Source organism: Acomys minous (assembly GCF_964271855.1).
Source record: "Acomys minous genome assembly, chromosome: 1".
NCBI lineage: Eukaryota > Metazoa > Chordata > Mammalia > Rodentia > Muridae > Acomys > Acomys minous.
This window is the reverse complement of record NC_140483.1, coordinates 56,554,850-56,578,650: the sequence shown is the minus strand read 5'-3', so window position 1 is coordinate 56,578,650 and position 23,801 is coordinate 56,554,850. Positions and strand designations below refer to the sequence as shown.

The 23,801-nt window shown below is 50.5% G+C and overlaps 1 protein-coding gene and 1 long non-coding RNA gene across 19 annotated transcripts in view; one reads left to right on the top strand and one right to left on the bottom strand.

Annotated features, from left to right (window-relative positions):
- PLEKHA6 (pleckstrin homology domain containing A6) overlaps positions 1 to 23,801 on the top strand; it is a 145,992-nt gene that overhangs the window by 73,227 nt on the left and 48,964 nt on the right. Inside the window, exon 1 of one of the 18 annotated variants that reach the window (XM_084790526.1) lies at positions 11,660 to 11,904. The exons of 16 other annotated variants lie outside the window; for them this stretch is intronic. Coding sequence is in view for 1 of the 2 variants with exons in the window: in XM_084790539.1 (XP_084646665.1) it covers positions 21,936 to 21,970 (35 nt within the window). In the remaining variant the exon portion in view is untranslated. Of the gene's footprint in view, positions 1 to 11,659; positions 11,905 to 21,838; positions 21,971 to 23,801 lie in introns of those variants that run through there. One more of the 18 variants, XM_084790539.1, reaches the window with a different exon arrangement.
- On the bottom strand, positions 3,989 to 23,795 carry LOC311602563. Its single transcript, XR_014780783.1, has 5 exons — positions 23,400 to 23,795; positions 21,176 to 21,999; positions 6,071 to 6,163; positions 4,716 to 4,840; positions 3,989 to 4,397 (listed from the first exon to the last, which is right to left on the bottom strand). It is a non-coding gene; the product is annotated as an uncharacterized lncRNA (long non-coding RNA).

Below are 23,801 nucleotides of genomic sequence, written 5' to 3'. Positions count from 1 at the left end.
TAACCTCTGAGCCATCTCTCCAGCCCCACCCCCACTTCCCACTCTTGATGATCTCCTTTCTCTTCCAAACTAGTCCCCTTCTACTTTCATCTCTGTGTGTGTGTGTGTGTGTGTGTGTGTGTGTGTGTGTCTTACATTTCACTGGGGTACTTTACCAGCAGCTGTACACTGAAGAAAAGGTTCCCCTTCCACTATGAACGCTAACTATATATAAGTCCTCAGGGAGGGATAAGGACACATGAGCCCGTCTCTTTCCATGACAGGGTGTTGACAGTCCTGTATAGGTAATGACAGCTGCTGTGAGTCCAAGAGTGCATCTGCCACTGCCAAAATGCTACACTCCTCCCCACCCCTTCCTCCAGCTTTCACCCTGTTTCTGCCCATTCTTCTGTGCTATCCCCTGAGTCCCGAAGAGAGGAATGTACCTGTCTCATTTATAGCTGGGCATCCGGTAGCCGTTGTTCTCCATTCACTGACCTTATGAGCCTCGGCGGTCATGGTTGACCACTCTAAGAAGAAGTCTCTCTGATCAAAGTTGACAATTTGCTTTGTCACTTCGCCCGCCTGACCACAAGGCCCTGTAGGCGTGTGACTGAATCGTGGCTTTGTGACTGGCAGAGCCCAAGCGTGGCTTTCCCGTGGAAAGAACATGGAAGGCAGACTTTGAAGGCTGTTCTGGCCCTTCCTCTGCCTATTGGTAAAACTGTGTCCTTTCAGTAAAGGCCAAACCGAGTCGTTCCATCACAGCTTAAGTTAGGACCCATCTAGTCTGTGACTATGGAATTATTTCCTTACGTTACAATGAGGATTTAGGCCTGGGAATTCAGAACCATTTCTCACAGCTGCAGAGACGGTTTCTTTACCTAAAGAAACAGTTGAGAAGACAAGGGGCCTCCATTTGGCTACACAAAAGAAGACAGGGAACACTTGGCTAGTTTCTCTTTCCCAACTTCAGCTGCCATCAAACCGCAGCCAACTGTGGGCCCCCAGGAAGGCGTGGAGGGTCAGGCCATCAGAAGGTCCCGGGCCAAGATACTTCTCTCTCTTCTCTGTACTAATAGACCTTGGGAGGCTGATGGTGGAAGCCTGCACAGTATCCCGTGTCATTCTCATTTCCAATACCCAAGTCACAGTGGGCCACAGAGGGAGGCTGGACTTCCGTTTTTGTTTGTTTGTTTGTTTGTTTGTTTGTTTTGTTTGTTTCGGTTGGACCTAGACCTTGGGGACCTGAGATGGTGGTGGCCATCATCTGTGTGACTGCTGTTGTTGCAAGTGTGTACATATTAAGTCAGTGAACCTCTTGCCTTTACACTGCAGACGAAATGGAGCCAAGGACGACTGGCTCCCAGCATCTCTCTTGCTCACACTGATGAGGGAAGCAAGTTTTTCTCTTTCAGCTGGTGGAGGAAAAAGCTCTACCCTAGTGAGCCCTTCCAGGGCTGCCGGCTGAGCTTAGCCAGAATGCAAGCTTGTGGTAGAAAGAAGAGAAAACGAAGGGGATTGGTCTGTGTCCTGAGAATTCCTGGTGTGCGGTAGGTGGGGGTGGGGCAGGGAGACACAACACACAATTCCTATTTAGACAAGGCATGCTTTTCCAGAAGGATGTGCTGCATTCCAGACAAGTCCAGTTGCAGCAGGGGGTTTAGGAAGCATATGTTAAACAGTCCATGACACTGTCCACGGAATTGTCTGCATCCCTACCCTGTCTCTGAGTTCTTTTACTCTCTCTTGTGGCTGGGAGGGAAGAATCTGGAGACTTCTCTGTGGGTGGCAATAACCTTGTGCTTATCCACACCACTCTCCTGGGATAACATTGGAGGAACCTTCCAGAGTACAGAGCTTCCTTTGCCCTGAGCCCCTCATCTCCTCCGTCCAATGTGTTTGCAGACTGAGCAGGCAGGAGGAGGCAGGCCCGCTAGGATCCGTGCCTTAAGGGCGGTGTAAGATGGTGCTGCAAAAAGAAACTCTTGCCTGGCTTTTCTGGAGCCAGAAAGTAAGTGTGTGTGTGTGTGTGTGTGTGTGTGTGTGTGTGTGTGTGTGTGTGTGTAGAGGGGGCCCATGAGCTGGACTGTTTAAAAACAGAACCTATCTGCAGCCAGCCACAGAGGAGGTCAAACTCTGGGCGCAGGGCTGGAATGTAAGGGACCAGGCAGTGGGTGGAGCTGTGGTTTCACCCTTCCTGGCAGCCTGGAAGGCTTTGCAGTGCCCTTTGGGGAAGGTGGGGCTGCTCAAAGCCAAGTGTGTGGCGTGGGGGAGAGACTCTACCCTGCAAATTGCTGATGCCCGTGCTGCACACTGGAGAGGCAAGGGAGCGTGTAAAGTCCAAGCTCTTAGCTGAGCAGAAGCTCAGAATTCCATCTAAGGTGTCGGGGGGGGGGGGGGGCGTTCTCAATGCCCTGTGCTGTTAGGAATAAATCAAGTTAAGCAAAGCTTGGTGTGAGAGCAAAGGGAAATAGTGCCGAGCCAGGGGCAAGGAAACTCAGAGAGACGCAGGCATCAAGTGTGTGCCCATAGTCAGAAAATTTACACATGGGAGAGCGGCTAGAGTTTAGCATGGAGCCCTTACTCCCAAAGCCTCATCTAATATTTACATCTGTATTTGTAGCCTCCCGAATTCTATGAGGCTTCAGGTCTCATGAAACCCAAGCTGCTCCTGCAGCCAATGTGTCTGGAAGCACGCACCACACGTGCCCACCCGCTTCCCTCCTTGCCTTCCCACACTCCTTGGCTCGCCCGGGAGCAGCTGTAGTTCATCTTCGCGTTCACATGTGCATGCGTGTGGTTTGGGGCCTGTTGAGTGGCTGTTTATGGCTAGAAAATCGCCTGTTCCGGCTCTGTCACAGAAGGACCATCTGGGCTAAATCGACGGCTTCCTGACCTTTGTCCACCCTGCCCTTGGCCTGCCCTCTTCAGCCCTGAAGACACATCTCAGTGTTGCTCACTTTCCTCTTCTTTCTCTGGCCCAAACCCCTCGAGCTGAAACTGCATCTCTAAGATGGGGAGAGGGGTTCAGGTGAGAAGTTAGCACCCAGAGGACTCCCTGAAGCACTTAACATGGTGGCGGCCTCCCCTGTCCTCTCACTCACTTTACGGCCGATGGGATTCCTTCTCTGGTGTCCACTGTGTTCCAAGGGAGCAGGAACTTGCCCACACTGCAGCTGGCTGCTTGCAGGCAAAGCACTGGAATGTGGAACTTTGTAGTCAACTCTCTCTGCCCAGGGATGCTGATGCTAAGGCTGACTTGCTTTTCAACGCCCAAGTGAGATAGGACGCACAGGAAATGTCCACCTTCCAGTACAAAGGCAGCTAGGGACAGACGTCCTATCTGAGACCCTCGGGCATGCCTTATTCTGGCTCCTAGAGACAAGACCAAAATTCTGCCTTTTGACAATTCTTTGGTCTGAGGTGGGGGATGAATTACTAAGTGATTTAGTGATCTCTGGGTGTTCTTCCTTTTCACTTCCTTTCCCCCCCCTTTGTTTTTTGAGACAGGGTCTTACTGTAGCTCAGGTTGGTCTGGAACTTTCTATATAGTCCAGGCTGGCCTTGAAGACATGGCAATCTTTCTGTCTCACCCTACTGAATGATAGGATTGCAGGCATGTATTCTTTCTGGGTGTTCTCTTATGGATGGCTTCTTTTGATCTCTCTCTCTCTCTCTCTCTCTCTCTCTCTCTCTCTCTCTCTCTCTCTCTCTCTCTGTTGGTTTTTGGTTGGTTGGCTTTTGTTTCGAGACATGACCTCACTAAGTAGGTTGGCCTAGGCCTCACATAGATCTGCCCGCCTCTGCCTCCCCAAGTGTTGATATTAAAGGCATGTGCCACAGCACTGGACCAGTTCTTAAGCATCCATCTTTCTGGGACAAAGTGCTGAACCAAGAGCTTTTGTAGTAAAAACTGTCCATCATCTCTGAGGGATGAACAGTTAAGGCAGAAGCAGGCAGGCAGTAACAGTCATTGGCATCCATTGAATGTTTATTGGATGCTGGCAATTGTCATTTGCCCATTGGTGTCGTCTCTTTAGCCCTGTGACAAGCCCACGAGTGAAATCCTGGTATTACCCCCTTTGTACAGCCGAGGGAACACAGACAGAGAGAGGTGGAGCCACTCACCGGAAACTCTGTAGGCAGCAGCTGGAGGTCTGGGATTGGGAGTGAGGCCTGTTCTAGAGCCCTAAGCACGTTCAGCAAGGTTATCTCAGGACCTCGGGAATTTCCTGCTGCCCAGCTGACACCAGGCTGGAAGAGAGCAGCCTGAGCTCCCTCCTGAACCCTCCTCCAGTTCCCTCACTTCCTTAGCAGAGCCGAGGCGCCTGGGTCTGGGGGGTGAAAGCAGATAGACGAATTGTCGATGCCGGACGGTGTCTTTATTTTTCTCCAGTGCCAGTTGTCAGGTTTTCCTGGAGAAAAGGAGAAAGATTTAGGGGTTCCAGGTTAATTCATGTTTCAGGAAGAACATGCCCAGCCACATCTCTTGTCCTGTAATTGCTGTTTCCTACTTGCCGTCTCAGTGCAGGCTGGAGAGGGAGGAGGAGGGTTTGGCTAATACAGCTGTCAGACAGCTGTGACCTTTTTTTTTTTTTTTCAACTTTTAAAAACAAGGATATCTTCTTGCGTAATTGCAGCAATTAGCAAATGCTGCAAGCATAACATTAGGACAACTCTATTATCCAATATACAGGCCATATTTCACCTCACACTTAACCTAAAAACTTTACCCAAGGCTGCTCCAGGATCGCCACCCTGCACTCTGGTCTTCTCTGGCCTCAGCTTTTCTTCGTTGCGCACACACTGGCTTGCTGGGTCTTTCTGGTCTTGTCCGATTGCTCCACCTCGCTCCCTTCTTAGGCATAAAATTTAAATGTGAGGAGGGGCAAGGCATGCCAAAAATTAACCAAGCAAGGTGAATAATATTTTTTTAGTTTTAAAAGATTTATTTATTTATTTATTACATGTGTATGAATGTTTTGCCAGCATGCATGTCTGTGTACCATGTACATGCCAGGTGCCCATGAAAGTCAGAAGAGGGTATCAGATCCCCTGGAACTGGAGTTATTGATGGTTGTGAGCCACCAGGTCCTCTGTAGGATCAACACGTGCTCTAAGTCGCCGAGCCGTCTCTCCAGTCCCATAGATGGATGTTTTAGTGCAACATTAAAAACACAACAAAACAAACAAGCAAAAAACAAACAAACAAACAAACAAACAAACAAACAAAACCCCTAGACATTTTGTGAAAAGTCTTTGCCATTTTAAATCAAGTCAGGATCAACAGCAGTAGCACTTCAGGCCACACTGGAACCTGGGGCAGAGGCAAAATGCACCAGATATATGGCTGTCTTGACATGACATAGCAGCATTCCTTGAGCCTTTTTGTTGCTGTTGTTGTTGCTCTTTTTTGTTTTGTTTTTTTTGAGACAAGGTTTCTCTGTATAGCTTTGGCTGGCCTAGACTCACTTTGTAGACCAGATTGGCCTCGAACTCACAGTGATCCGCCTGCCTCTGCCTCCCGAGTGCTGAGATTACAGGCATGTGCCACCACTAGTTTTTACTTAAAAAAAAAAAAATGCCATAGCAGTGGTGGTGTGGCCAGTTTGCTTGACTCTCAAGCCCTGGGTTCTGTCATCAGTGAGACACAGCAACCACTGTATATTTGCCCCAGAGTGGTAAAAATCTTGACTGCTGAGATTGGGGTACCCCTTACGCTTTGTATTCCTTTGCCCTTCAGCAGTGGTTTCTCCCTCTCCCAGTCACCCCATCCTCAGAACAAGGGAGAGAAAGGTTGGGCTCCCGGCCAGTGGCTGTTCTCCTGCCTAGCCAGAACAGGGAGGGTGGGGATAGAGATGGGGAGAGGAAGGGTGCCGAGGCCTTTGGCTGGGAGGCTCTAGTCTAACAGCCTCCAGCTGCTTCCACACCCACTAGACTTCCGGCCAGGGAGTGGTGTTTGGTTGGCCTCTCCCCCTCTTCACATCAAATGTGCGATCTAATGTGATCCTTGGATCCCCAGTCTTTCCAGACTTGATATCACAGCTCCCCTTAGTTGATCCCGCATGCGTAGGCTGTTTGTACCAACCTCCAGAGCTCCTGGGGTGTTGTCTCTGTCTTTCCTTGGAGCACTTCCGAGGGCTGAGTGAGCTTAAGATGTGGGTCTGCATTCCCCAGGCCTCTGCAAGCCAAGCCAGGGTAGAGGGACACTACCTTGCTGAGCCCAGGCCCTGAGGCTAGGAGGAAGACTGCAATTGAAAAGACTCCAAGGTAGGTTATTTCATCTGAGACAGACCCTTAACCTCTCAGAGCTTTGGAGTCACAGTTTGTTTGATGATGATGATGATGATGATGATGATGATGATGATGATTTTCTTTTTTGGTTTTTTGAGACAGGGTTTCTTTGTGTAGCCTTGGCTGTCTTGGACTCGCTTTGTAGACCAGGCTGGCCTCAAACTCGTAGTGATCCGCCTGCCTCTGCCTCCCGAGTGCTGGGATTAAAGGTGTGTGCCATTATTATTATTATTATTATTATTATTATTATTATTATTATTAGTGTGCGTGTGTGAGAGAGGGGGAGAGAGAGAGGGGGGGGCATGTGGAGGTCAGAGGACAACTTTATGGAGTCGGTTTTTTCTTCCACCTATACCTGGCTTTCAGGGATGGAACTTAAGTTCTCAAACTTGGACAGCAAGTGCCTTTCCCCACAGAGCCACCTCCCAGGCCCCTTATTTCTGCTTTTATTTAAATTAGAGTTGGTAATACTTTTCTGCCAGCTTTATGGACCATAAAAGAATCAAATGAAATAGTGGTGGCTGTTTGCTGAATCATGCAGTTGCATTTGACATTCCTCTTCGGCCATAAACAAGTGATTCTTCATTTTATGTGTACTACATTTGGGCCTGAATTGCTTGCTGCAAAGCCATGAGAAAAACACAGGCAGGTAAGGACCCCTTGTCCATTCCTGCCGCCCAGCCATGCTTCCGTCAGAGAGAGGAGGCCACTAGAAAAGAAAGGTTGGATCCTGCTCAGTCCTAGCCCATCTCTGAGCTCCATCCACACCTAAAATGTAAGGTGTACATTAAGAGGGAAAAGTTTTGCTTAAAGTCTTATCAAGCAAAGGCTTTTCTTTTTCTATACTTTTACAGAATTATAGTTGGCTTTTAAAAATGGCGTAGATAGCCAGGTGTGGTAGCACGCACCTTTAATGCCAGTTCTCCAGGAGGCAGAAGCAAGTGGATAGCTGTGCATCTGAGGCCAGCCTGCTCTACACAGAGAGTTCCAGGACAGACAGGGCTATTACACAGAAAAACCCTGTCTTGAAACACCCACCCCCACAAAGGGCATAGATTTAGAGGCTAGAAGAATATCTTTTATGAGATATTATTTTTGCCTTATTTTATTACCGGGATAAGGTCTCATTATGTAGCCCAAGCTGGCCCCAATTCCTGCCACAATTAGAATAATAAAGGACCAAAAGATAGCTCAACACAAGACCTTAGGTTCAGTCTCTAGTTCAACCAAAAAAAAAAAAAATTCCCCATCACTCCCCCAAATTGCTTCCTGTCTCTTTTGTAAGCCTTGTTCCACCCTGTCCTGAGGCTACACTGGTCTACTTTCTGCCACTATAGATTAGCTTGCAATTTTAAAAGTATTTTATAATAGAATCTCACAGTGTGTACTCTCTTTTGGAAAGCCTGGGCTCTTTCACTCAGCGTAATTATTTTGAGATCCATCTAATCGGTTTCACTGCCTATGTTGGTAATGTATCCTCGTGCTAAGTGGCATCCTGTCCTGTGGACTCCATGCTGCGTTCACAGGTTGTGGATCAGCCCTTTTCAGCTCGGAGCTCTCGTGCGAGGGGTGCCGTGAGCATTGGTGTAAGCGTCTCTGTGTAGACACACGGGCTGTAACCTGTGGAGGAGCAGAATGGATGGGCTCTGTGGTGCCTGCGCCTTTACCTTGTCAGGAAGCGGCCTGCTTTCCTTCAGTTAGATGCACCTTTCCTATCTGTGGCCCTACCTGCTGGGCCGCACTAGGCACTGGTCAGTCTTTCAGGGTTAGTGGTTCTATAACTACTGACCCTCCCACAGATTGGGTGTGCGCATGGCATCTCACGGTTGTTTTAGTTTGCTCTGTCTCCTTTGGAGGTGCTTTTACCGTCTCCATGTAAGTCATGTGTTCTTTATGTGTTCTTGTGGAAGTCTCATGTCAGCTCACATGTGTGGCACTCTTTAATGGCCTTGTGCTTTTGGAACAATGTCTTTTTAAGAACAGCATCTTTGGGGCTAGAGGGATGGCTCAGAGGTTAAGAGCACTGACTGCTCTTCCAGAGGTCCTGAGTTCAATTCCCAGCAACCACATGGTGGCTCACAGCCATCTATAATGTGCACTGAGGTGCACTGTATACATAATAAACAAATCTTTAAAAAAAATAATAAAAAAGAACAGCATCTTTTATTTGATGTTCATTTTATTGAATTTTCTTAGGCAGTGCTAAAGCCTCTGAGATTTTTCTCTTATGTTTCCTTCTAGAAATGTACTTTTAGCTCCTTTTCTTGTGCCTCGCTTTACCCTGTGGTGTCAAAGTTGGCCTTCAGCACTTTTTAGTGCTTGAATTGGAGGATTTTTTTTAAAAAAGAATTTTCTATTTCTAATTGAGTGTGTGTGTGTGTGTGTGTGTGTGTGTGTGTGTGTGTGTGTGTGTGTAGTATGTACCAGGTGTGTGCCTGGTAACCTTGGAGGTCAGAAGAGGCCATCAGATCTCAAGTAACTAGATTTATAGATGGTTGGGAGTAGACATATGGGTGCTAGGAATTAAATCCTGGTTCTCTGCAAGAGCAGCCAGTGCCCTTAGCCTCTGCGCCATCTCTCCAGTCCCATGCGGGTTTTTGGGTTTGGTTTTGGTTTTTTGGTCGTAGCTGTTTGGCATATGGATCTACCATTTGTCTAGTACCATGTATTGAAATCACCTTTATATCTTGGTCAAAACCAATAGATCACAAATGGATAGGTTTACTTCTAGGGGTAAGGGGTAGGAGCAGGAGGTGCAAGGAAGGAGGAATCCTAAGACTGCCCATCTGCTGGTGGCTCCTCTATCTCTCTCGCTCCAGCTCTTCCTTTTCCTTTGGACCGAAGGCCTACAGGATGCTCTTCGCTTCTCTTCCCCATCAGCATTAGCTGATGTGAGGACCAGCCAGTCTCATCTGTCTCTAGATAGCTCCATTTTTTCTTGCTCTGCCTTGCATCTCTCCATCTCCTTCAATTATTAGAATCTTTCCCAAGTATGTCCCTCTGGCCCTATGCCAAAAGAGAGCTCTTGGTAACAATAATTTCTGGTTTATTTATTCATATATGTATTTTTATAGCACTACCACACTGTCTTGACTACGGAGGCTAAGTAGTCCCGTTAATAAACCCCCCCCTCCCCTTCTTCCTCATGCTAGGCTGATGTTCTACCATGGAGCTACACCCTCAGTCCTTCATCACCTCTTCTTCCTTCTGATTTCACTCCTTCTCAGACCTATATGTAGATGGCCTTGAACTTCTGACCTTCCTGTCTCTCCTTTCCTTACCGCACGCCGGCCCCCCCCTCCCCGTGCCCACCTAGTGCTGGGGGTCAAACCCAGCCCCTTATATGCTAGGCAAGCGGTCTGCCAACTGAGCTACACTTAAAGCCTCAGCTTTTGATTTTATGAGACAAGGTCTCATTTGCCCCAGGTGGCCCAAACCTCACGATTCTCCCACCGTTGCCTCCTGAGCACTAGGAGCAATTCTTCTTTTAAAAAGTTTTTTTTTTTTAATTAGAACATTCTAGTTCCTTTGGATTTCCATGTGAGTTTTGGATTTTGTCTTGTCTCAGTTTATATAAAGAACTTGCTGGGTTTTGATGGGACTGTGTTGAATCAATAGAAAAATACTGGGAGAACAGATATCTTTATAGTATTGTCTCCTTCTTTAGATCTTATTTAATTCCTCTCCCTAGTGTTTTATGCTTTTCAGCACATAGATTTTGCACCGCTTGTCAAGCTTAGCCTCAAGCGTTTAGTGTTTTCCCCAGTATTGTAAGTGGCATTTCCATTGCTTGTTGCTTGTGTGTGGAAATACAACTTGAGGGATATCCTGAGCCTCTCCCCATCCCAACCCCCACCCAACCCTTCAACCTCAGTTCCACCTAGGATGCTGGGTGTCCCCCTGATAACATAAGCTTTCCCCACCCCCACCCCTCCACCCCAGACAGGGTCTCTCTGTGTAGCCTTGGCAGTCCTGGACTCACTTTGTAGACTAGGCTGTCCTCGAACACACAGTGATCCACCTGCCTCTGCCTCCTGAGTGCTATACCATAAGCTTTTAAACTGTCCTTTGAAAGCACCAGCACCTCACTCTGCCGTGAAGGTAAAGAGCAAAGCGGAGGAAGGGTGGGTGCCCTAGTAAACTCTGACCCTGCACACAGCACTCAGATCTCTGGCAGGTGGTAGTATAGCCCCTTTAAGAAACCAGGGTGAGCTAGTCTCCAGGGACTGGGAAGGTATTGGGAAGATAAGATAAGGCCCCCTGGCTGCTGTGACTGAGGGTCCTGAGCCACAGTGGCTGGCTTTACTGATAGGCAAACAGGAACCAAGGCGATAAGGAAAAGTCCCAGTCACTGAAGCTGGCTGGCTAAGGTTCAGAGCTAGTCATGCATCTGGGGCTGTAGCAAAGCATGGTGCCAACTGTGTGGGTGTAGCGGAGGGCACTTCTATTCTACTGTCCTGTGGTATTTTATTTGTGCTCACAGAGGGAAGAAAAAAAAACCCAAAAACCCTCAAGTAGGCTTTACATAAAGGCACTCCGTGCCTTAGGCAGTAAATGTTCAGTAAGTATATACCCATTGCATTTCTTGTGCTCTCCTGGGATGCTCTGCTGCCTGCCTCAGCCTCAAGGCAGAATTAGAATCTACCTGATTTCTTCTTCAAACTAGGAAAACCCTGGCAGAGGACTCCTGGAACTGCTCATTTGCACATATCTGCATAGATTTGCATGTGTCCTACACGTAGACACTTTTATGCTGCGTTTAGATTTCCTTAAATCAGTTACCTATTTTTAAAGAGGAAAAAAAAAAAAAAAGAAGAAGAAGAAGAAGCGGGATTTTTGTCTCTACTCAAAGCTGCCTACCTGCCACCTGCGTGCCCCAAAGATGAACAGATTTTACTTTGGAATACGAAGAATGTCCATGCTCTCAGTTCTTGTTTGTTGTTTTCCCTTCTTAGGGTTTCCCAGTCCCCTTCTCCAGACTCTGAGTATGGCAGGGAAGTTGGGGGGGGGGGGAGGGAGGGGAGGATGGGGAGGAGGAAGGGAGGGAGGGGGAGGGGAGGGAGGAGGAGGAAAAGAAGAAGGCAAGGAAGAAGAACCCTTTCGTTAGGACTCCTCCAGAGACATCCCAGGGTCTGAGGTGGCCTCCTCTCTGCTTCTGTCTCAGGGCTATCAATTCTATGACTACACACCCTCCTCCAGGAATAAATAAAAATACCATCCCTCCCCCGGATCCTGGCTTCTTTATTGGCCTGCCTGGCAAATATTTCATAATGTGGGCTCATCCAATTGGGCATCATGCCAGAGTTAAGTGCCTCAGGTTGTAGGCGTGCTCCAATTAGGTGAGGAGGCCTGGGTGGGACTCCCCGGGCCCTCGCTCTCCACATGGAAGCAGCAGCATTATGAAGGTAGATGGCAGCCAGCTCAGTGTTGCCATTCTCTCAGGGCTAGGCAAAGGGGGACAGGACACCAGCTGGATTGTGGCAGCCCAGCACTGAAGGGGTTAAGGCCAGTCAGCGTGTGGCTGTTAATGATTGCTTTCCACTGGGACCTGCTGAGAATTAAAAGGAAACCTTTCCCTATCCCTGAGTGTGAAAGGAGGCAGAGGGACTAGGGGGACACACAGAGCTGGTGAGTAAGTGCCTGTTGGTTTGGTGTATGTTCGTCTGTCTGTCTGTCTGTCTGTCCGTCCGTCCGTCAGTCAGTCAGTCAGTCAGTCAGTCCATCTGTCCGTGTGACTCTGAGGTAAGGAAGTGCTAGGTGCCTACTCATCAGCCACAGGGGGCTTTTGGCAACGCAGAAACAAATTTTCAGCTGAGCCGCACTCTAGGCTCACCTTTTCTGTGAGAAGGAAGTCTTCAGACCGGTTCTCAACCTAGGGGGTAATCCTTAGCCCCGACTGCCAGGCAGAGGTGCAGCTGCACCCAATGTCCTGTGGAGGAGGCGGTGGTTTCATGTAGTCACCTTGTGCACAAAGCCCAGAGGCTCTTCCCCTCTTGCCTCTTTGAGCCATTGTCTCCAGAGGAGCCTGAGCAAAGCAGGCTCGCAGGGACACCGCCATAGCAGATGGGGACAGTGTGCTTGTAAAGGGCACAGTGAGTAGGCTGTGGTGGGGAGCGGGTGGGACAGACTGGAGGGAGAATTGAGGATGAACTGGCCACTCGTTAAAAAGACAATGTCATTTGGGAGCAAATCTGACATCTCAGAAAAAAACGAGAACAATTCTTTTGCTTTTAGGTTTGCCCCCCCCCCCCCCTTACCCCACAGCACCTGTGTTCTTTGACATCTAGTAATGTGACCAGGAATATGGACAAAAGTTCATGGCTTTGTGGGAGGCAGTGGATGCAGTGCCTGGTCAGCAGGCAGGTGTGTGTGTGTGTGTGTGTGTGTGTGTGTGTGTGTGTGAGAGAGAGAGAGAGAGAGAGAGAGAGAGAGAGAGAGAGAGAGAGAGAGAGAGAGAGAGATTCTTCTAAGCTCATATGACTTTAAAGGAAGTGTCACCAAAGAACTGTTGAACACACACACACACACACACACACACACACACACACACACACACACCACCATCACTTTGCTAAGAGCTCTTTTGTTCCCCCTGTCTCTCTTGGGAGGAAAATGATTGGATGACATAATGGGTATGTTAGCCCCACCTGCATAGGAACTGTCTCTGGAACAGGGCACTTGCTGTGCTGGTCTTCAAGGCAGATTTGAGAGGCAGGGTAAACTCAACCCTTAGTGACTTTACTGCAGTGCTTCCTTCTGGTGGGGTTTCCAGGAGGCAAACAGAAACCAGGACAATAAGAGGGAGGTGCTGGCCACTAAGCCTAGGAGGCCAAAAGCAAAAGAGCCAAGTTTCTGGGCAGTTTTGAGGCCAAGAAAGAAAGGGGAAGTAGAATCCAGAAGAGGAACGGACAGGCTGGCCCTGTGTGCCTTGTACTCAGATTGTCAGCCACACACGCAGTCAGACAGCCTTTATCTAATACACTCTGGGGAGTTACAGAGGAACTGCTAGACCCATGGGGTGGATGTCACCTGTGGGCTCACTGCACATGCTCAGAAGGACCTCCTGCTTGGTTCCCGTGCTTGAGCTGTGTTTTCATTTTGCACTGCGCCTGTCAGAGGCAGCAGAATTGCTCCAACAGGCTGCTGTAGGCAGACTCACCTGCTCCTCAGGTCTTCAGAGTGATGGAGGCTGGCATCTGTTTTGACTGGGAAGCACTGGCAAGTGGCCTGGGCACTAGGCCTGGGAGCCCTCTTCTGTCTCTGAGAGCATTTCCCTCTCCTCTTGTGTTTATCCCTGGCACCTGCCTCCTATGCTGCTTGTTTTTTTTAGTAAATTGCCAGTTACGTCACTGGTGACTCTCTCTCGAGGGTTCCAGGTCTGAATGAGGAGGGAGGGTCTCAGGGGGCAGGAGGTGCCAGGAAGGAGGGATCCTGAGACTGCCCATCTGCTGGTGGCTCCTCTGGCTCCTCACTCCAGGTCCTCCTTTCCCCTTGGACCAAAGGCCTACAGGATGCTCTTCCCTTCTCTTCCCCATCAGCATTAGTTGGAGGCTGGCGTGAGGACCAGTCAGTCTCCTCTGTCTCTAGATAACTCCATTTTTTCTTGCTCCATCTTGCATCTCCCATCTCCTTCTGTTATTAGACTGTTTCCTAAGTATGTTCTTCTGGCCCTATGCCCAAAAAGGGCTCTTGGTGGTGATAATTCCAGACTGTGGGGAGTCTTAATGCATTGATTTAAAAGCTGATGCATCATTTAAATTTATTGTAATTGGGTTTGTTTTTTTCAAAACAGGGTCTCGCTATGTAGCCCTGGCTGGCCTTGAACTCATAGAGAGCCTTCTGCCCCTCCTCCGCTGAGATTAAAGTTATGCCTGCTTTGATTGGATTTTGGAATGTATCATTTGATTTTATTTTTTTAAAGATAAGATTTCTGTTGCAGGCTCTCCATGAATTTGATCATTCTGCCCTATCTCTCAAGTGCTGGGGTTATAGATATGTACGTACCACTATGTCCAGCCTTGATCTCTAATTTTTATTTGTTTGGGTTTTGTTTGTTTGTTTTTCAAGACAGGGTCTCTCTATGTTAGTGTTGGCTGTGCTGGACTCGCTTTGTACACCAGGCTGGCCTTGAACTCACAGCGATCCGCCTGCCTCTGCCTCCCGAGTGCTGGGATTAAAGGGGTGGGCCACCACGCCCAGCTTGCTCTTTACTTTTTAACTTGCTGTTGTAGCTGGAGGCAAAATTTCCATTCTTGTTGGTATAGTTTAGAAAGGTAACAGGCGTTGTGTTTCTGAGGAATCTGTGCACAAAGCCATTGCTAGGAGGATCAAGCAGTTTGGAGCTGTCTCGTGTCATCCAAGACTGTGGGTGCCTGAGAAGACTAGCGTAGTGCTGTCTAGATGTCTACAGTGATGGAATGGCCCTCGGCTGTCTATGTAGGATGGTGGCCTCCATGGCCACTAAGCCTCAGTGCAATGCAGCTAGTCTGAAACACTGACCTTTTAACGTTCTTAAAAATAAAAATTTGAGTATGACTACTGACCATTGACTGGATGGTACAGACGTGCAGTATCCTGTAGTGACCATCTTGCCTGGTGGTACAAGTGTGTGGCAGTGCTTTTTTTTACTCCTGCTTGTCACACCAGCCACCAGCTGAGCAGCTGTTATGTGCAAGCTCTCCCTAAAGTGCTTTGTGGACTATTTTATTTTATTTTAGTTGTTTTTTTTTTTCCAAGACAGAGTTTCTCCATGTATAGCCCTGGCTGTCCTGGAACTCCCTCTTTAGACCAGCTGGCCTCCTCGAACTCACAGAGCTCCCCCTGCCTCTGCCTACCAAGTGCTGGAACTAAAGGTGTGCGCCACTACCGCTTGGCTCTACTTGATTTTATTTAAACAACCCCCACCCCCAAGACCCCTGGCATTGCTGTGCTACAGAGTGAACAGTTTGAAACCCAGAGACGCAAAGTGAGTTAGTCACGAAGGCTCCTGCCTGAGATCAGTGGTTCCACCGTTGTCCTGAGGGAGACTCTACACAAGGTGGCAGGACAGCTCCACTGCACAAGCTGCCCAGTCCTTTCCAGATCTCAGTGGGCACGAGGGTGCTCATGTAGTGCTGTTCGGCCCACAGAGACCCTCCTGGACACAGGTATCCTGGACTGGTTCCAGTTCTCACTGAGGCCCCTCCTCACATCTCAGTGAGACAGGTACCTCAGCGCTTAGCAAGCTTCCAGGGGGCCACAGGAAGTTCCAAACCCTCTCTCTCTGCAGCAAGAAGCATCGGGGACTTCCCACCACCCATTTGTGTGCCACCTTGCCCTGCTACTCTCAGTCTCGGACTGAAGCAGGGAAGTCTCAGACTGGGCTACCTGTCGGGTGAGGGATGATGCCAGCTTCACTTTCATCGCCGTCTTCTGCATTTGGTCCTCATGTACCACCAGGCAGGAGGCTCTTCCCTCCAGGAACCCAGGCTCCTGCCTGCCTGCCTGCCTGCCTGCCTGCCAGCTCCAGGAGATTTACAGCTGTGTAATCTTCCCCTAGGCAAAGTCTTAGCTTTGTGACCAGTCAGAGCCTGCTGGCCAATGGAAGGAGCAAAGAATCTGTGGGATGCTGAGCAAGCCTGCACCCCCTCAGCATCCCAATGGAGCCACACTGGTTCCCCATCAAACACAAACAAACAAACCGGGTAGGAGGTGAGGATATGGCACAGCCCAAAAGACTAGGCTGTGGGCATCATAGGTCACTATTCTAACCTACCCTGTACCCAGGCACTCTTCACCCCACCAGGAACCCCCACCCCACCCCAAGCACTGTCTCCAGACCTGTAGCTGACAGATGTTAACAACAGAAGGATAAGCCGGGCCTGGTGGTGCACGCCTTTAATCCCAGCACTGGGGAGGCAGAGGCAGACGGATCGCTGTGAGTTCGAGGCCAGCCACGTCTACAAAGTGAGTCCAGAACAGCCAAGGCTACACAGAGAGACCCTGTTTCAAAAAACAAAAAACAAAACAAAACAACAACAACAGAAGGGTTTGTGGTTGCTGTGTTCTTGGAGCCTTGTGAACAGTCTTCCACTGACTGGGCGAGAAGGAATGCAGAGAGGCTGACAGTAAGACCCAAGGAGTCTTTGCTGACTCTGCCCTAGGCCTTAACCTGCTTTAACCCAGGGTAACGACCAGACAGCAGGGAGTTCAACTTTCTTTGTCCTGTACCCCACTCACAGCAGTGCAGCTACTTTTCCTCCGCTGTCTGGTCTGGTGGAAAGTTTGGGCTGCCTACAGAACAAGGAAGGCATCACTTACTACTGTTGTTTTCTTGTAAAAACGAGGAAGCATGCACCGAACAGCTTGACAGCCTCAGATTGCTGGATGGGGAACAAGAAGGCATGGGGAGGCTTCTGAGGAAGCGGAAGCAAGGCTGTCAGTCTGGCTGGTTACTGTCCAAACACTCTCTGTAAAATTCCTTCTCGAGGGGCAGGGAGGGTGGGGCTGCTGATCCTGTGGGACGCCAGGACCAGATCTGCTGCGTTAGGAATAAAGAGATGGTTTGGGTGACCTTCAGGCGAGCTAGAAGTCAAGCACACTGCCCTCTCTTCAGAGGAGGAGTTTGGGATGCAACCCAGAGCTAAGGAAAGAAGCCTAATTAATTATTGCTCCACCCTGTCACCAATCCCCCATGCCCCTCCCACACCCCTGGAATCCAGCTGAGTGTTGGGAGAAGGCACCCTGGAGGCCAAGGGAAAGAACAGGGAGACAGGAAAAGAGGGAAGGGAAGGGAAGAGAGGAAGCTGGGGTTGGGAGTGAACCCGCCTTCCTCTGCCATCATCTGACTTGGCTCCTCAGGAAGGCCAGAGGAAGGAAAGTGGGTTGTGGGTAGTTCTCTTTCTTCTCCATTTTTCTTCCTTGTCTTAACAAGAACCACAACACAGTGTGGGGAGCATGAGAGCCGGCTCACCCCACTTCTCTAACCTGGGCCTGGTTCAGGGGACATGCCCTATCCTGTGCACAGTAACTCCTGACTCCCAGGACTGACTGTAGTTCTCCCCAGCTTGACCAGCCATCAGTGTGTGAGCACTTGCAGGCAGGCAGGCAGGAGGCAGGCAGGAGGCAGGCAGGCAGGCAGGCAGGAGCCAGGCAGGCAGGCAGGAAGGCACCTCCACCCCTGGAATAGTGCACCAACCTTTGCTGGCCAGAGAGGAGGCTGGCCTGGTGCTCTGGCAGGACCGGCAGCCAGGTTTAACCTCTTGGGCTCTGTTATGGAGAGGTAACCGACCCCACCCCCCTCAAAGAGCTAGCCAGAGAGACTAGCTTGATCCAAGAGAGGTGTAGCAAACAGCTCTTCCTTCACCGGCTAACATGGAGGAATTACATTGGTCATCTGCTCAGACCATTGCCATCTTTCAAAAGACAGCTAGAACCCCACAGAGTCAAACACCTGGTTTAAAGTCAGGATAATTTGAGATGTCTAGGGTAGGAGAGTTGCCTGTGTTTGCCTGTATCATTTCTTTCTGTTCTGAGGAGTACGTTCTGTTTTGTGCCCTGGGGTGCCCTCCACCCCTCCCCTGCCATCTCCTATGGCAGGAATAAGCTGACCACACCATACGACAGGAAGGGAGCTGCATGGGATTGGAGGGACCACAACTAGGGCCCTGACTTGTGCTTATCCCACGTGGACCTCCCTGGTAACCGAGCAAACTCCATTTCCTATTATTGTACGTGCTGAGCTTGGTGAATTTCTCTGGCCATCACAGGTGGGGAAGGTGGCTCGGATCACTCAGGTTGGCGTGGAGCTGGAAGACCGGGCATTTGTGGGTGGGAAGGAATATTTGGGTCCTGTCTTCTGGACACTCAGCTCAGGGGCCTAGCATTGACCGGGAGGGAAATACTTTTCCTAGCATATTGGAAATACCAGGAGCAGCAAAAGCCAGAGGCAGAGCAAGGGCCGAGGAGCCCCATGGAAGGTGTTCCTAGCACTTTGGAGCTAGTATTCTGCTCTGCAGGTGGAGAGGGGTCAGACAGTGTTGTGGAAAGGGGGCTCTTTTCACCTGACACCACCCTCCCCCAGAGGTGCTGCCTGGGCCCTGATCCCACCCTTTGGATTCTTCGTGATGCAGCAGCTGGTGGTAGAGCAGGGACTGCCATGGGGAGTGGTTGGCCAGGAAAGTGTTTTCTCCCAGAACAGCCAGGGAGCTTCAGGAATCCAGCGCAGCCTAGAGAGTTGGAAATGTAAACTGAGCTCGTTTTTTAATTGGGACAGAGTGCTGGGGGCAGATAAGGCTCTTTGACAATAATGATGAGACCCACACAGCGAAGCAGGGCAGGAGCCGAGCTTCCCTTGTTAGCTGCAGAGCCCATCCTGCCGTCAGGCCCCGCTGGAATTTGTTGGCTGGGAGAAAGAAGGAATGGGGAGGGGAGGGCTGGTCCCCTGCCCCTCCCCAGCTCTCCTCACCACCTATGAGCTGCGGTGTTGGTGCTGGGCGTTCTGAGCGTGGGGAAGCGTGGCCCAAGCTGATTCTGTCAGCAGATTTTCAGGGCCTTTGGAAGTAAAGCTGCTTGGTATCATGGAGTGGAAGGAGTGCAGTGTGTTCCCTTGGTCTGCAGTATTTTTCACAGTGGGCACTCTGGACATATACCCTGGGGATGGTATGTGTGAACGCTTCTGTGTCTGCATGCTTGCTCAGGGCGATGGAGACTCAGGTTTTAACTGTGTGGTCCCAGGTACACACCACATAGAAGGTGAGGATGCTTTGAGCCATGGAAATACCCTGATGAGGTGGAGGGAAGGTTTGGGTCTTGGTGCTTGGCCTACCGCACCAAGACCCACCAGCTGTGCTCTTGTCTGCCTTTGCTTTCCTCACTCTTGCACCCAGCATGCTTTGTGATCATTTTCAAGCAGAATGTTTACAGGCATCCCGTGTTGTGCACGAAACATTTCACTTTGAAAGTTTGCAGGGATTAGTTCATATAGAGTCAGAAGAGGCCTTGTTTGCACATGAGCAGTCTTAAGGGTCAAAGGTGAGGCAACACTGCCGACTCCAAGTGTCCCATAGTGAAGATGGACCCGCCCAGTTCCCTTTCCACTGATGGCACTCCCTGTCAGCTACCTTGTGGGTCCAGTAGAGAAACGAGCGCCTCCTGGACAATTCTGTAAATAAGGATGTTCTTTCTTCTGCTGCTGTCTTTACTTCCTGAGTGTCTCATTTCTGGGGGAGTGGACTTTGAAAGGTCCAAGGAGGATCTGCTCTTAGCCAACTGCCTTGAGGAAGGGAAGCCTCTGGCATCCCTAAAGGACGTAATGAGGAGGAAGGAAACGGCTTCCTGCTGTCTAACTTAACATGGAAACCTGTCACTGTGCAGGCCAGTGGTGAGGAGCACCAGCCAGGCCTTCTGTGTTCTGACTTAACCCTGAGGATTTGGGGGGCTCTTGGTGCACAGGAGTCTGTGCTGCTCGGTCCCCACCCCCCTTGTTCTCTCTTCACGTAGAGCCAGAGAGGTAATTTAACTTGAGCAAAGGCTGTGGGAGGCCCCCAAGCTCAGCTTGACGAGAAGGGGAATATTTTTACCTCCTAAAGGAAAAAAACCCTCATTTTCCCAATGCGCCCTACACCCCCCCTCCCGATAGGATGAGCTTAATTTTCTTCTCCTTTTAATGAAGACGGGTGAAAGCCAAGCTGTATGTTCAGGGGGAGCCAGTCAGGGAAGCTGAGTGAGGGGGCGGAGGGACAGAAACAGCACTTCCCTCCTGGAGAGGAAGTAATTAATTGTAAGAGAGAGCTAAGGTAGGGAAGCCCTTGGAAATAGAATATCAGCCTTCAAATGCGGACACCCGAGCATGGAGAGTCTCTCTCTCTTTTTTATCTGTTCATTTGTGCTTTCAACAAAACTTTATTGAGTACCAATATAGGTAGACAGGGAACTCAAGAAGGCATCTGGAGAGGGTTCTGGCTCAAGTAACTGGAGAGAGGTTCAAGCCCAAACCTGAGGCCTCCTGTCTCGAAGATAAAATCATTTACCAAAGTCCCACGGAATGGCTGAATATATTGGATTTAGGATTAGCTGTTTAAACGTCAGCAGCTGTGACCCCCCCCCCCAGTCACACCTGGCCAGCTCGCCTCTTAAAGGGTTAAATAATAATGTTGTCCATTTGTTTTTCTGTTTACCGATCCCATTGCTCATCCGACCTTGGTCCAAGCAATGAGATCAGTCCCGCCCTTTTGAGTGTCTAGTGTGGTATCACGGAGTTGCCCGAACAACAGACTGTGATGTCAACAGAATGCTTGGAGCTGCAGAAAGAAGCACCTTGCTTGCTTAGAGAGGAGCCTGTCGAGTGGCAGGAAGCATACAGAAGGCAGGGGAGCTGAAACTTGTCATCACAGTATCTTGGCTGTGTAAGATGACATCGGGCCCCCTCCCCCTCTCCCCCCCCCATCGTTCTTTGCTGGAATCCTTTCCAAACCTCCCAAAGCACTTACAAGCATTGATAAGAGAATACGGTTGTCTGGAGGCAGGGGGATAAAGAGGTGACCTTCAGAAGGCCTTGCAGATCAAGAATCCTAAAGCACAGGGGGACAGTCAGAAAGAGATTTGACTAGCCTCGACCTGTGGAAAATTCAGGGGGGAGTTAGCATCCATATGCAAACCTCCTAGCTGCCCGCCCCCCCCCCCCCCAGCAGATCTGACAGTTACCAGCTGGAATTTGTCATCTTGCATCTGGGAGATTTGCAGCAATAGATACACAATGACCCCGCCCCTACCTCCCCCACTGACCCCCCCTCCCCAGCCCCATTCCCTGCCCTCTTCCTCACCAGCCTTGGGAGGAAGGCTAGCTGATCTTTGCCAGCGGCCGGGGGCTCCACAAACATCCCGCCCTTCCCACTTGGGCTGCGTGTGTCCAGTTTCTTACCAGCTGGCCCGGCACACTCAGAGGGGCAAGCGAGCCTTGCTGCGGGAGAGGGGAGTGGGTCAGGCCGATACAGAGCTGGGTAGGCTGAGAGAGGAGGGACGGAGACTTCTTTCAATCCTCTTCGGCTTCTCAGCAACAGTAACAGCCAATGAACCTGAAGCTTCCTTTAACCCTCAGAAGGGCTTGGAAGGTCTCTGAGTAGCAAGTTGCTTTGCAGCCCCAGAGCCTGTGTCTGGGCTGAGAAGTGGAGAGGCTGGAGCACCACCGTCTCCCTGCAGGTCGGGCTGGCATGAGTTTCCGTGCAGATGGGAATGCAGCCCGCGCTCCTCCGCCTGCCCAGCTGCTCAGTGTCCTTAGCTCAGTGAGGTCGGACTACCTGGATGCTGTACACCTGCTCCGTGCATGCCTCTCTCCAGTTCTGTATTTCCTTCTTGGGCACCTGAACTGGGAGGAGGTGCTCTCTTCTTCATTTATTCTGCCTCCAGCCCTTGAACTGTAGCATTGCTTAAAGCCACAGCCCCCCCCCCCCCAGGGCACCTGGGCTACCCCCTCCCATTGTCCAGAGGGAGTCCTGTCCCTGTTCTCCAGTGCTAGAGCCAGGAAGAAAGGGCGGCCCATGGAGTCAGCCCCAGCTCACCCCGCGTCTCTGCCACAGCATTAAGAGTTGGCTCCAAGGACTTACTGCTCAGAGGGATGGTAGCAGCAGGGTGGCTGGTGGCTCTTCCGAGGCTGCCGAACTGGGGACCAAGCTTCTAAAAAGATGTTGAAGTTTCGGGCTGATCGACGACGGGTCAGGTAGGGATTTCCTCTGTGGACCACTGAGCCTTGTGAAGTCAGAGCAGGCCAAGTTGGTCGTTCGCCCTGTTTGAATTTAGGGCTGGGCGTAAGGGAAGGGGGTCTGCTGGAGATGACCGTGACCTGCGAGGAGAGGAGTTAGGTCGGTGGCCACTGCATTGCAGTGCCCGTGAAGGGAAAGCTATTTTGAAATTGTTAGCAGCAGGAGGAAAGATCACATTGTTTGTGGAGTTGCTGGGTCGGAGGCTCAGGGAAAGGTGTGCCATGCCCTGGAAAACTGAGCTGGGCAACAGAGGACTGCTTCTGTGTGTGTGTGTGTGTGTGTGTGTGTGTGTGTGTGTGTGTGTGTGTGTGTGTGTGTCTGAACTACTGCCTGCAGGGTGCTCCCAGGGACACAGAATGAAGGGGCCTGGAGTGGTGGGTGGGGAAGGAGGAGGTAGGCATCCTACACATTGGGCAAAACAGAGAATTTAGCGTTTTTAAGGACCTTTGTGGTCTCAGATTGTTGCCCTCAGCCCTGTAGGGAGCCAAAGCCGGAGGCAGGGTAAGGAGGCAGGTCCTCTTCCTTGTAAAGATCCCCTGTGATCAAACTGAGGGAGTGTCCTTATAAGAGTCAGGGTGGAGGAGGGACTATAGTTTTGGAACAAGAGGGTGGATTACCAAGGTACCGAGTTTAAAACCAGGCCTGGTGGATGCTGGTCAAGTTTTGGTCCAGCTTGAGCTACAAACTCCAGGTTTCCAAAGAGGCTGAAGCCATTTGCCTGCTGTACCTCTTTCTCTTACATACCTGTGGTTTTGATCTGAGCAGCGGGGCGGGGTGGGGTGAGGGGTTAAAGCATCCTTTGATGTTATCTTTAGCTTCAGCTGGCATCCTGAGGGCTGGGGTGTGTCCTGTAGAACTGGGAGAGTGCGGAAGGGACCAGGCAAAGCATATTCTGCTCAGGCTCTGGCTGGCCTGAGGATGGTAGAGCAGAGCGTCCCCCCTCTTTGCTGTAGGTGTGCCTAAGTGGTCCTGCCTTAGCAGCCTCTGTCCCCATGACTGCTCTTCTGGTCAAATGGAGCCTGTGCCAGGCTCTTCAAGTACATCTGAAAGGGGTATCTGGGAGGAGCATCTTTAAACTGGTCTAGACCCTGTGGGCTGGACACTACTACATTCTTGCCAAGTGGTCCCCATTTACCAAAGTCATTGCTCCCCTGGAAGGTCTCTCTGCTGATTTCCTTCTTCGTGTCCCTAGAGAGCCCACCCAGGAGCTGCCTGGACATCTCGAGGCCATCTCCTGATGCTCTCACCTGCCCCTGCCCCCAGCCCCAGTCTCCGGGGCCTTGTTCTTCCCCCCTCAGCTTCCTGGCAGGCTCTCTGTACAATCCCCAGCTCCACTCTTCGGCATAGCCACCCTTAATTAGCTCCAACTGTTAGGCCCCCACTGACCTTTGATGCTTGGCAGACCCTGAGGGCTCTGTAATGTCCAGCAGCCTCTCAAACGGGAGACCGTGGTCTCGGAGTGTGGCTGAATCCCAGCCCAAGCTCAGCCGTGGAGCTTCTGACTGTCCTGATACACTTAAAGAAAATAGATGAAGCACGGAGCAGGCGAGGTCTTTCAGCAAGGTCACAAGAGAGTTCCTTCAGCAAATTATGAGCAAGCATTTTCTCTGTGGTGCACTGGCAGGCTCTGTCCCTGAGAGGGACGCTGATGCATGAGATCTTGACTGCGTTAAACTCATGGGGTTGGAAAGCCCCATGTTACCCTCCCTGCCAACCCCAAGGTGGCCACTGAATGCACTGAGCTTAGCTTGCTGACAGCCTGGGACCTCTAGCAGGTGGTTAGCAGGG